At 41.9% G+C, this 14058-nt stretch overlaps 1 protein-coding gene across 1 annotated transcript in view; it reads left to right on the top strand.

Annotated features, from left to right (window-relative positions):
- The window catches only part of LOC143940334 (solute carrier family 2, facilitated glucose transporter member 11-like), a 47427-nt gene extending 36563 nt beyond the window's left edge, over positions 1-10864 (top strand). Inside the window, exons 10-12 of the mRNA XM_077461582.1 lie at positions 4375-4450; positions 5474-5601; positions 7225-10864. Coding sequence (XP_077317708.1) covers positions 4375-4450; positions 5474-5601; positions 7225-7428 — 408 coding nt within the window. The 3' untranslated portion in view covers positions 7429-10864. The remainder of the gene's footprint in view (positions 1-4374; positions 4451-5473; positions 5602-7224) is intronic.
- The last annotated feature ends 3194 nt before the right edge of the window (positions 10865-14058 follow it).

Below are 14058 nucleotides of genomic sequence, written 5' to 3'. Positions count from 1 at the left end.
AATTTAGAAATTGCCACAGTTAAAGCAAAGGTAGACTTAAGCTGGCCATACACTGATCAACTTTCTCCTCGGTTCTGCCGGGACTAGCTGAATTTCAATCAGTGTATGACAGTGTTTATTCTTTTTTAAAATATAATTTACTGAACTTCCCCTCAAATAAAAGGTCTCTCCCTAATTTCATGACCCCGCTTTTTTTTAGACTTTCTTTATCAATAACCACTTCTATAGCAAAATGATGGCCGGCAGGTGGTTTCATTATCCTGACTGGACGTCATATGACGTCTTTCAGGATAGTGAGCCGGCAGGCATTACTAGTGGGATGATTGCATCATTTGTGGGCACAGATTGGCATCATTTGTGGGCACAGATTAGCATCCCTGGTGGCCATGGGTGGCATACCTGGTGGGCATCAGTGGTGGGCATCCCTGGTGGTCCTATGTGAGAATCCTCAAGGGGCTGACCTGATAATCAATCAGCGCAGATATCCCTAGACCCCCCCCCCCCCCGGTCAGGAGAGAAGCCAATCAGCTCTCCTCTAGTCGCGTCTGTTAGACGTGATAGAGGAAAAGTCAATACACGGCTTTTGCTGTTTACACCGTGATCAGCTGTGATTGGACACAGCTGATCACATGGTAAAGAGCCTCTACCAGAGTGTCGCTCTGCACGGATTTTTGAATTTAGCATAGGCACTGGAGCACTTTATTTAAAGCTTGTGTATTTCACAGACTTGGTTATATTGTTGATTTAGCATATGCATTTAGCACTATATGCAAGTTTATTTTAGGCACCTATTGTTGCTGTATTTAGCGTGGCACTTTATTTATGATTTATTTGTACAGCACAAACTAATGAGATTGTAAGCAGTGCCAGCAGCTATATTAATTAGGATGGTCATTTATAACACTCTGTTTTTTTCGCAAGATCACTCGTTTATTTGTTTAACCACTTAAGCCCGAACCAATTTGCAGCCAAAAGACCAAACCCATTTTTGCGATTCGGCACTGTGTCGCTTTAACTGACAATTGCGCCGTCATGCGACGTGGCTCCCAAACAACATTGGCGTCCTTTTTTTCCCACAAATAGAGCTTTCTTTTGGTGGTATTTTATCACCTCTGCGGTTTTTATTTTTTGCGCTATAAACAAAAATAGAGCGACAATTTTGAAAAAAATTCAATATTTTTTACTTTTTGCTATAATAAATATCCCCCAAAAATATATAAAAAAACTTTTTTTCCTCAGTTTAGGCCGATACGTATTCTACATATTCTTGGTAAAAAAAATCGCAATTAGCGATTATTGATTGGTTTGCGCAAAAGTTATAGCGTTTACAAAATAGGGGATTTTTTATAGCATTTTTGTTAATATTTTTTTTATTACTAGTAATTGCGGTGATCAGCGATGTTTATTGTGACTGCGACATTATGGCGGACACATCGGACATTTTTGACACATTTTTGGGACCATTATCATTTATACAGTAATCAATGCTATTTAATCGCATTGATTCCTGTGTAAATGACACTGGCAGTGAAGGAGTTAACCACAAGGGGGCAGTGTAGTGTTATGTATGACGTTATATGTTTTTTTATTTTTTTTTATTGTAGGGGGCGTGGCCTGGCATGTGACGTCACTGATTGTCCTTCCCTATAAAAGGGAAGAGACGATCGTGACAGCCACACAGGGAAGCACGGGGAGAGGTTTGTTTACACAGACCCGATCGCGGGACACCACCACGGCTGGGCAATTAAAGAATCACGTACATATACGTGATTTTGCCCAGCTGTGCCATTCTGCCGACGTACATCGGCATGAGGCGGTCCTTAAGTGGTTAAATACTGTTGGGATTAGTGTAATATCAGTTATAATCATTAGTATTTGTAGGTATTTACTTAATGTTGTTTAAGTTGGTAATATGTGTTACTTTAGTATATAACATTGTCAGCACATTACTAAACAAGATCAGCGTGGGCTTCTCAATCAAAGTTCATATATGACTCTGAGTTAGTACCTCCTCTTGTATGGCATATTGCGTGCCATACAAGGTTCTGAGTTTTGTGAAGTTATGATGTCCACATGTAACATATAAAGCCAAGACTTTGATATTCGGACACACACACAGGGGAAGGCTGACCAATATTCAGACATATAAACACATGTCTATTCATAGACCCTTTGACAAATGCTAGACAGGTGACTCTCTCTCAGAGTAACCTTATACTACGTCACTTCCTCCTGCCATCTTGGAAGACTCAGATTGCATTATGGAGAAGCACATGGAAAGATACACAGCCATGAAGCCCACATGCCTCCATAAGCTTGTCCCAGCTTTATAACTACTTATTTTTATTTCATATATTTTAACCTATGCTGAACTGTTATACTTTTTACATTGTATTTATGATGCCAACTGTGTAACAATAAACTCACGCTTTGCTTTTAAGTCAGTCTGCCTATCAGTGCTATTCATTCAGAAACACCTAAAAGATATCTAAAATATTAGATATCTTCAATATTCTTCAGTGACACACTCATCCTCACAATGTACAAAACAAGAGTTAAGAGCCCTGTACTAGACCAGTCCTTGGGGGAGAAGAGAGAACAAACAAATGGCCCCTGCCCCCACCTATAACTGGCCTTCACAGCCAGGAGCACATGGAAGGTCGAACACATGAAAGACAAAAACAGAGCAACTCACCAACCAGTCTGTTGACCAACCAAAGTAGCCTCCCTGGCGGTGTTCCCGAGTCTGGCTCGGGGTAAGATTTCATTAGCATAAGCAGTATTCCCAAGCCAGACTCGGGATCACATCGCTGGATCCATGGAGGGGGTTACTTACCTTGTCCCCTGGATCCAGCGATGTCTCCCCGCTGTGATCAGCGAGCCGCCGTGTCTCACTCGGTCTGTGACAGTGCCGAGCTCCGTTCCCTGCGAGTGTTGTGACGCACGGGGATGGAGTTCGGCGCCAAATTAAAAAAGTCAAAAACACAGTATAGATACTGTATACTGTAATCTTACAGATTACAGTGCTGTATCAAATAATTACACATCCCCTTTGTCCCTAGTGGTTTCTCCAGTGTCCTGCATGGACTTTTATATTATAAATACAAATTTTTATGCCAGGAAACTGGAGATTGTCCATAGCAACCAAAAAGTATCCGTTTACATCAAAAGTGGTTGTAGACCAGCTAGAAAACAGCGATAATAAATTAGAATCACTCGCAGAATTGAGCGATAGTAATTTGTGGAGAAATTCGTCATCAAACACTAAAAGTAAAGACAGCGACAATTCTGCAACTGAGCACATTTCAGTGTTTTTGATTTGATTACATTATTGAATATTTTTGTATTATTATTATATTATTATTTGATTATTTGTTATAATTATTTATAGTTATTTATTTTATTATATATATATATATATATATATATATATATATATATAATATTATATTATAATTTATGATTTCATATTTCAAATTTTATCATACCCGGGAAGTTTATTAGACTCTTGTTTGGATGGATTTAACTGAATTATTTCTAAGAATTACAGGAATACAATCTAATATGCCAAATTTCCATGCAAAATAATTGTACCGCTTTCAGCACCTAAAATCCAACATAATCATACCACCAGGGAGGTTAAGTAGTCTGCGTTAAAAAACTAGGGTTTAGTTAGCACACATTTGAATGAATAGCACTGATAGTCAGTTTAAAAACAAAGGGGGGGATTTAGTAAGACTGGTGCACACAGAATCGGATGCAACTGTGCATAGTAACCAATCAGCTTCCATTGTCAAAGCTTAATTGAACAAGGTGAAGTTAGAATCTGATTGGTTTCTTGGAAGTGTAGTCACTGTAGATCCGTGGGGAACATGCAAGGAAAATAAAAAACAGCATTTACAGCGACTGCACTTCCAAGTGTACTTTCAGGTGTACTTGCAGTGCACTTGTAGTGCAGAGTGGATTTGCCTTTAGTAAATCAACCCCCTTGCCACACAGTTGGCATCATAAATACAATGTACAAAGTATAACAGTTCAGTGTAGGTAAAAATATATGAAACAAAAATAAGTAGTTAAAAAGCTGTGACAAGCTTATGGAAGCATGTGTGCTTCATGGCTGTGTATCTTTCCATGTGATTCTCCTTAATGCAATCTGAGTCTTCCAAGACGGCAGGAGGAAGTGACATAGTATAAGGTTACTTTGAGAGAAGAGAGAACCCCAGAGCCTGCTGGAGTGGGGTGTCAGGTTAGCAACACAGCATCTTCTTCAACCTCCTAGAATAAGCCCCACTGCAAGGAGTGTTTTTCGTGTGCCCACTCAAGCCTGTACCTGTACCTCACTCTATATTTCTGTATTTCTATTGTGACTTTTAGGAAGCATATTTTTGGATGCCATACTGCAGTGTTGGACTAACCTTTACGTTTATTTTCCTCTATGGAGCTGGACCAGGTAAGTGCACATTATATCCTTTATCATTTTTTATCAAAATGTTTTTTCATCTAAATCTTCAAGGTAACTTACATAAGCTAATGCAGTTTGGATGAGCTGATTTATTTTTAATTTAGCGACTGCTATAACATTTTTGTAATATTTTTAACCTAAATGTATACTATATAAATACTCTGTGAACAATAAACATCCATCAAACACATGTACCTTGATAAATGCATAGCACTATGTTTGACTTCTGTTCAGTTATCCAACAAATCAGGACTGAGAACTGCTGGCCATTTACCAGCATGAACACCAACTCATGTTGTCCCTCAGCCTCCTATTCTATCTACATTTTGTGATTACAAAGCTGTACTGGAAAATGCTTCCTCTGTGCTCTGATGCTGTCAAATATGTGGTTAGCGTGGGGAAGGAAGGGAGAAGTGGAGGGTGCTACACGAAACCATGATTGCAACACTGTTATATTGTTCATTTTTCTACTGGAAAGATTGTCATTTCACCTGGCCTCAGTTCACTGTTTCACGCTTCTGTATACTTGAATTCAAATTCACTTGAAAAATATGTGTTGTTTTAATTATAATCTAGGCTTTTATTTATTTATTACCATATTACTGTAGGATGTTGGGGACCCTAGAGGACCCTAAATTCTGACAAATTACATACGTCATTTTGGTGGTGGTACTTGAATAGTGCCTTAACTTCCCATCATGTGCTGAGGCAATGAATGCCAGGCTGACTTCCCTTTTTTAAACCTTTCCACCTAAGCTAGTTTTGCCAACTTTTGCTTAGCTTGAAGGCAGAAGTCTACAGGATGAGACAAAGAATAGGCACGACATAACAGATAATGTGTGTATAGTGGTGGGGAACAGCATGCTCTCTTAATAGATATAGAAAATGTGTTTTTTTTTTGGCTTTCTGAAAGTCAAAACAATGCAATGTTCATGTTCTCAAAGCATTTTTTCTCCCTATTCTGATATATAATACCTGTTTTTTTTTTTACAATTACATTTTCATTCACAGCTGGAGCTACCATAGCTACCTGTGTAGAAATCTTCGGACAGGTTCCCCGGGTTCCAGCCTTTGTTGTCTCAGGAGTTTTTAGTTGGGTTGGGCTCTACATCCTAGGGATGATTTTCCCATATATTGTGGTAAGTGTCGATGCTGATTTATTTTGAGTTTCCTTTTGAAAATGTCAGTTACATTTGTTGCACTTTTATATATGCATTATAGAACCTCTTACTTTAGGTTTCTGATACAGGGTGATCATTAATGGCAAAGCAGCATTTTACTTATATTTTAAGATGATTAGGGTGGCAATACATGGCTGGAGATGACCTGCTAATTAAAATCATTTATTATCTTTGAGTGTCAGTTTTTACAGTTGACCCATGCACAGACTATAGTGGCTGTAAACGTTTTTTTTTAATTATAAACGTTATACTTACCTGCTCTATGTGGTGGTATTGCACAGAGTGGCTCTTAACCTCCTCTTCTGGTGTTCCCCACTGGTGCCCTTGGCTTCTCTTCCTTTCTGTCCACCACCAGGTGTGCCTTTTTCTATGGGGGTGCACTTATGGGGTTGCTCCAAAAGCCATGCTGTGCGTGTCCATAGGGGTTGTGTGTGCCCTTCCCCGATTACTTCCAACAGGATTTAATTGACACCAGCAGGAGTTAATGGCTCCTGCTGCTGCCTCTGTCCACTGAATACTGGGAGAGAGAAGAGAAAGATACTGCAGATGGGCACAGTGGTCTGGATCAAGTATTTGGGGGCAGGAAGGCATACAAATACTGGGACATTTGTCTAAATGCAGGGAATGCATTAAGGTAAAAAAAAAAAAATGGCTTGCCTTTACAACCACTTTAAAAATGGAAAGATGCCTAACACTTTTGAATCCTGAAAGCCCTTATCAATCTATCACACACTGCAGAATCTCTATAAAAGCAATAAGCAATCTTTCCCTTCTCTTTGGACAAAAAGGGAACCTGCTTTCCTTGCACGTGCACCACATATGTTTTTTGTTGAAGCCACAGTAGAACATTCACAAGTCTGATTGGTGCTCTGCATAAGCAAGGGCGGGAAGATTTCCGCTAACCTGTCATTGTAAATTAAATATCTATCTGCTTGCAGTCATCCTAACACCATTTCTGGATCTAATTTATTTACCTCCCGCTTCTCTTCTTTTTATGGTTTCCACTTTTCTCTAAAACCCCGTACACACGAGCGGACTTTTCAACATCCAAAGTCTGACGGAATGATTCCGGCAGACTATTCGATCGTGTGTGGGCTGCAACGGACTTTTGATTCGCAAAAGTCTGACAGACTTTAGAAATGGAACATGCTTCAAATTTTTCCGCCAGAACTCTGCCGGACCCAGTTCCTACCGAAAAATTTGCTCGTGTGTATGCTATTCCGACGGACTAAAACCGAAGCTAGGGCAGCTATTGGCTACTGGCTATGAACTTCCTTATTCGAGTCCAGTCGTACGAAATCACGTTCGAATCCGTCGGAGTTTGGTGTGATTGTGTGTGGCCAATTCCGCTCATTCGGAAAGTCCGTCAGAACTCTGTCAGAACTCCGGCAGAACTCCTTCGAAAGTCTGTCGGACATAAGTCTGGTCGTGTGTATGCGGCATTATTCTTCTTTATTTTCTATCCTTCCTTTCCCTTCTGGTTGTCAAAACTTCCTTTACAATACTAACCAATGAACTGGGTAGAGAACTCACAGTATTTGCTTTGTCATGCCCATTTGGACTTTAATTTATGTTTTCCAGGAGAGTCTCCAACATTTCTGCTTCATCCTCTTCATATTCGTTATCCTTCTTTTTGGAACTCTAATATACTTTGTCATTCCTGAAACCAAGGGAAAAACAATTAGTGAAATTTCACAGGAGTTCAACAAGCTGAATTTCAGAAGGCAACACAAAGAGGACAAGGCAATCATGAGCCTCAGGATTGTCCAATGTACCAGACTGTGACCAAAAAATATTCATCAAGATGGGTGCTAAACACATACAGTAGCAGAAGCAACACTCAAATGTATGTAAGGAAAATATAGAGTGAAGAGCCAGAGCTTAGGACAGGCAGAAGATATAGGCATGGTACAGGTTAAAGAACTTGAGAAAGTTTAATATTCTACTGTGTTATTATATGTGCTTGACATTTGGAGGGGATATAGGATACATGTTTGTTGTATCAAAACTGTATATTCAATTTTAGCAGATCTAAGACAATTTTAGTTACATCCAAATAAAATCTTAACATAACATAAATGTAACATACAACAAAAATGCATTGAACTGTTATAGTGCCACCATGGGTACACCACAATATGTTTCACCTACTTTCTTACAAAGCAAAACAAAATTGAACTAAGTAATATTCTAACTATAGCCACTGTGCTTATTTATAAATCCAGACGCTGAGATGGCTCTACTGCTTATACCAGATTTTGTAAAACGCCTTTTGTTGTTTTTTGGAGTCCCTTTTCAATTTAAAAAATCTTGTTTTTTTTTTTTTTGTAGTTTCTTAGGGCCCCCTTGTTGATCTGGTCTTTATAGCTTTATAAAAGCAGTGGTATGTGTGTTGAAATTTAAACGTTTTGCACAAATTGTAACTTATAACATTACAGATAACTGTACTACTGTTCTTTAAAAAAAAAAAATGTCACAAACCTGGGTTTAAGAAATCAAACATATGATGAAAAGCACGCACAAGCACAGGTTTAAAAATATAACATCACTGTAAAACTCCTATTTTTTTTTAAACAAAAAAATTGTCTGTATTAAGGAGTGACAAACCTCAAGCCAAAGTAGCTGGGTTTGTATTCAGTCTGATCAAGTCTTCATTTTGATTATGACTGGAAGCCTAATACATCATTCATCAAAAGTGTGATCTTGGAGAAAGCATTATATGTGAATTTGTTTGTGCATTTTATGTAGGACTATATACAGTCTTATAATGAGATGCATCCTCAAAAAGAGGCAAAGCATAGCTAAAGGCAAAGCTTTTTTTTCCTTACTTTTGGATAAAGGAGGGAGGTTAGAACACCTGACAGGATGCAACTCCTCAATGCAGCAAGGTAGTGTATCCCTGCACTATGGAGGCAACCTCAACCTCCGGCCAGGGCCCGTGGAATTCTAAAGTTAATTGTATCCTCTGGATGGAGGAACTGACAGCTACTCTCCATAACATGGAGGAACAATTTCTCGACAAGTGGAGACCCTGGGGGTACTTCACAGGCACAAATGCCTATTTGCAAGAGGTGGCCTGGACCACTACCCAAGAGACATCACTCACTTTCTTAACAAACATCATTCTGTGACACTGGTGTATAGGCACAGTGTAGGGAAACATGGCCGTCCATGGCCCCCTTTTTTGGGGGGGCTGGAGTGGCCCCCAGCCCCCCCTCTCCCCCTACCGACTCTTCTGCTTCACTGTTTCTTTCTTCGTTTACTTCTTTACTGTAAACTATGTCTCATTGCTTCAGCCATTTCTACGGCTGAAATAAAGTGTAATGCTTATGAACGACAGGAAGATTAAGCAGTCTTGGTCAACAAGCTGAGAATATCTGACCCAATCATTTAAATGGACGATATATTTAAAGAGGAAGTAAACCCTTACAAACCACTTTGACCTACAGGTAAGCCTAGATTAAGGCTTACCTGTAGGTCCAATAAATATCTCCTAAACCTATATGGTTTAGGAGATATTTGCCCGAAAACGGGCACCGCTGTCTACGGCGCATGCGCCGTAGACAGCGGCGCGCAGGTGCACTAAACGCGGCAGTTCCAAGAATGGAGCTGCCGCATTTGTCGACTCCCGTGCGCATGCGCGGGAGTGACGTCATCGCGGCTTTGCCGAATGACAGCGGCGGAGCTGCGAGACGCCACTCCCGTGCGCATGCGCGGGAGTGATGTCATCGCGGCTTCGCCGCTGTCATTCGGCGGAGCTGCGAGACGCCACAAGCAAGATGGATGCGGCGGACTACAGGGGACAGCGGCGACTTCGCTGGCTCCTGTGTCAGGTAAGTGACACATAATGGGCTACTATGCGATGCATAGTAGTCCATTATGCTTTACCTTTGCAGGGAAAAAAAGAGGAAGTAAACTCATCAGGGTTTACTTCCTCTTTAAGTTTGGATTAATTAGGTAAAGGTTCTACAAGGCTGCTGAGGCCTCCTGGTTTTCATGTCTATAAAAGCAAACGTATTGGCAAAACAATGCTTAAACTGTTGATATGGATCCCAGGATGTCTGGTCATGTCGTTAGTCTCATGAAACTTGTTGACACAATGTATACATGTACAAGGAAATTATGATGACACGATGTATTGTAAAGAACTTTGCCATAAACAAATAAAGGAATTTAAAAAAAAAGAATACCCGACGGGTTTTTATTGCTGTCTGAGCCCTTGTTAGAGAGACTCATTAGTCACGTATACCTTTACCACCAAAAGTGAAAGAAAACTCAAATTTTGAGCTGTCACCAGTAGAGGGATGGAGGGGACATCTTCCAATGAAAGCCCTGGTGAAAACAAGGGATTTCCTTACTTTAGAGGGATTTACTCTCACTTCCTGTTTTGGTTATGGGACAGGAAGTTACGGGAAATCTCCCAAAGGGGACAAAGATGGCATAAAAACCTTGAGAGAGGTTATAATTCTCCCTTACATTATCGAAGATGAAAAAAAATAGTTTTGCTGCTGTTTTTACTTTAACTAAACTTCAGGTGTAGCACTAAGCTTGTCCAAGTTCCAAGGGTAAAATCGCAAAAAAATAAGTTCGAATACATTTTGTATTTTTGTCTGTCCCTGTAGCTACCAAATTTTACCGCATGGTACATACCATATGTTGAATTCCACACATCATCCAAGATCAGTAGTATTACTATCCTCACAGCATTTTATATTAAAATGAAAACGTGTGCTAGAAAGAACTGCTGTGTGAACAGGTATATACATTGTATTCACAAATAACCATAGAGCACATACAGCAAACACAAGGCCCGTGGGCTGAATCCGGTGTTCCGTCAGAATCGGTGACCCGCCAGATTGGATAATGGAAGTGACGTTCCGTCAGCTGCGCATGGGTCCACAACTACCAGGTTTGCTCATCTGACAGAACACCTGCAGTCAGAATAAGGCGGCAGCGCACATCTTACTACACCTAGCCATGTCTTGAATTTAACATTAATTTTAGCATTAAAGTGAGCCTATATAAATAAATATAGTATATTGACATCTGTGATGCTGTTTTGATGTTACATTTTGAATGAAGCTGGACACCAGCAGTAGAAATATGTTGGAGGCTATGTTGGTATACCGCAAACTGTTAAGCGCTAAACATTTAGGCTTTAGAAATTAAACATACAAACAGCATCACAGATGTAAATATACTCTTACTATTTATATACACTCACTTTATTGCAAAAATTAATGTCAAATTCAGGACGTAGCTGGGTGTAGTAAGACTGCAGGTGTTCTGTCAGATTAGCAAACCTGGTAGAGGTGGAACGCATGCGCAGCTGACGGAACGTCACTTCCGTTACCTAATCTGAGGGGTCGCCGATTCTGATGGAGTACCGGCCCACCAGGCCATATCATCTGGCCGTCACAACTTTTCAGCTAGCACTAGCCCTGACTCTCACCCCTGAACTCTGCACTCGGTACGTAGCGCACCCTTAACCACTTTCAGACCGGACCATTTTGCTGGCTTAAGACCAGACCACTTTTTGCGATTCGGCACAGCGTCGCTTTAACTGACAATTGCGTGGTCATTGTTGGCTCCCAAACAATATTGACGTCCTTTTTTTCCCACAAATAGAGCTTTCTTTTGGTGGTATTTGATCACCCCTGTGGTTTTTATTTTTTGCGCTATAAACAAAAATAGAGCGACAATTTTGAAAAAAACGCATTATTTTTGAACTTTTTGCTATAATAAATATCCCCCAAAAATATATATAAAAAAAAAAAATTTCCCTCAGTTTAGGCCGATACGTATTCTTCTACATATTTTTGGTAAAAAAAATCGCAATAAGCGATTATTGATTGGTTTGTGCAAAATTTATAGCGTTTACAAAATAGGGGATAGTTTCATGGCATTTTTATTAATCATTTTTTTTACTAGTAATGGCGGCGATCAGCGATTTTTATTGTGACTGCGACATTATCGCACATTTTTGACACATTTTTAGGATCATTGTCATTTATACAGCAATCAGTGCTATACAAATGCACTGATTCCTGTGTAAATGACACTGACAGTGAAGGGGTTAACCAGGGGGTGGCAGTGTAGGGTTTAAGTGTGCCCTAGGGGCGTTTTACTAACTGTGGGGGGCTGGGCTATGTCTTAGTGAACACTGATCTCTGCTCCAATCACATGGAGCAGAAATCAGTGCCACTTGTTGCTTAGCAGAACGGGGAGATGCTGTTTACATCGGCATCTCCCCGTTCAGCCTCCCCATGAGACGATCGCAGGTATCCCCACAGCGATTGAGTCCGCGGGACCCGCGACCAGACTCACGGGGGTCCCGAATGGCACACGCGCCGCCGGCGGCGTGCACGCAGTGGCAGGGAGGCAAATACAAATGGACGTACCTGTACGCCAATTTGCCTGCCCGTGCCATTCTGCACGACGACGTACATTGTCGTGTGCCGGTCGGGAAGTGGTTAAAATCTGCACTCTGTATATAACGCAGCCTTAAACCCTGCACTCTGTATACAACGCACCCCTAAACTCTGCACTCTGTACGAAGTGTACCCCTAAAGCCTGCATTCTGTATATAGCACACCCCTGAACCCTGCAATCTATACATAATGCACTCCTGAACATTGCACTCTGTACGTCACGCACTCCTGAACTCTGCACCCCTGATACAACCGGTGCTATGAGGGCAACCATACAGCTGATGCGGCCCCCAATGAAATTAAGTTTGACAAAATATTCTCGCAGAACATACATGGGTTCAACTCCCCCAATAAGAGATCGAAGGTCTTCCGCCATTTAAAATCACAATCTATTGATGTGGTGTGTCTGCAGGAGACCAGGTTCTCCCAATCCTCATCCCCCAAATATTTGTCCCCCCATTATCCAATGTTTTTTACGGCCTCTGCCACTGAGAAACATAGAGGGGTGCTGATGGCCTTCCGGCGTAATCTCCAATTTATCTGTTCTAAAGAAATAGCAGACCCTACGGGTAGATATTTGATCCTGCGGGGCACCCTGTGAGACCAGGAGGTCACTTTGGTTGGATACTACGCTCCTAACTCATTTCAGCAGAAGTTTTTCTCCCACCTACTTCAAGTGATCACCAGGCACCAAAAAGGCCTTCTGATTATGATGGGAGACTCAAACTCTGTTTTTAACTCCTCTTTGGACAGGCGTAGTCTCAGGGAAGTGCCTCCGTCCCGTGATGCCTCTCAGGAACAACTATTGCATGATCTTTTCCAATCTTATGGCATGGTGGACGTGTGGCGTGAGCTACATCCATTGTCTCGGGACTTTACCTTTTTCTCTAACCCCCATCAGAGTTTTTGTAGGATAGACCACGTGTTCCTGCAACTTAGCTCCCTGCCATTGGTACAAAAGATCACTATTGCCACCTCTCCGTGGTCCGACCATGATCCCCTGATCTTTGGAATCACTTGGGCGGGATTCTCCCGCCCAGCCTATCTTTGGCGGCTTAACGAATCCCTCCTAAGTATGAAAGCTACATCCTCCCAGATAGAAACTCATATCCAAACTTATTTTGCAGAAAATGTGGGCTCGGTCGGCACTCCCACAAGGCGACGGTCAGGGGACACTTGATCCAGATCGCTTCCCGTACAAAGCGGGCCAGAGAGCAGCGGATACGGGAATTGATCTCCTTATTAGAGGCGGCGGATGCGACATGGAAGGCGCACCCTACGGTAACCCATAGGCGGACACGTGACAAATTGGCCACTGAGTTGGACCTGCTCGCCCGCTCAGGCGGAAAAGGCCCTGCGTTGGTCCAAATATAAGTTTTATAGTTGCTCGAACAAACTTGGTCCTATGTTGGCTAGGAAACTTAATTCAGTGGGACGCCCGGGCAGGCCGGTTCGACTGCAGGTGACGGGAGGGGGACTTACGTCAAACCCATCTAAAGTAGTGGCAGGCTTTGCCTCCTTCCTCTCATCCCTATATAATAGACCGGCAGCCTTCAACCGAGACAGGGCTGAGAGATTCTTCCAATTGATTGACCTCCCTACATTGTCCTTGGCGGCACGAGATAATTTGAATGCTCCTATAACGGAAATGGAGGTCGCCCAAGCCCTAAAGTCCCTTAAGCCTTCCAAGGCTCCGGGTCCGGACGGCTTCACCGGTCTATATTATAAGACATTTGCACCCCTGCTCACGCCCCATCTCACATCTTATTTCAACGCCTGGCGGGACGGCGCGAGACCTTCGCCGGACTCGCTGAAAGCCCATATCACTATGATACCTAAGTCGCCTGAGGAGGCCACGGACCCACAGTCCTTTCGTCCCATCTCCTTGTTGAATGTTGACCTGAAGGTGCTGGGCAAGGTCAACAGATATCTTCAGGCCCTCATTCACAGGGATCAGGTGGGCTTTGTACCCGGTCGCCAGGCG

This window comes from Lithobates pipiens, unplaced genomic scaffold, assembly GCF_037356315.1.
Source record: "Lithobates pipiens isolate NorthernLeopardFrog02 unplaced genomic scaffold, aLitPip1_a1.2 Scaffold_3, whole genome shotgun sequence".
Classification (NCBI taxonomy): domain Eukaryota; kingdom Metazoa; phylum Chordata; class Amphibia; order Anura; family Ranidae; genus Lithobates; species Lithobates pipiens.
This window is presented reverse-complemented; position numbering and strand designations above follow the sequence as displayed.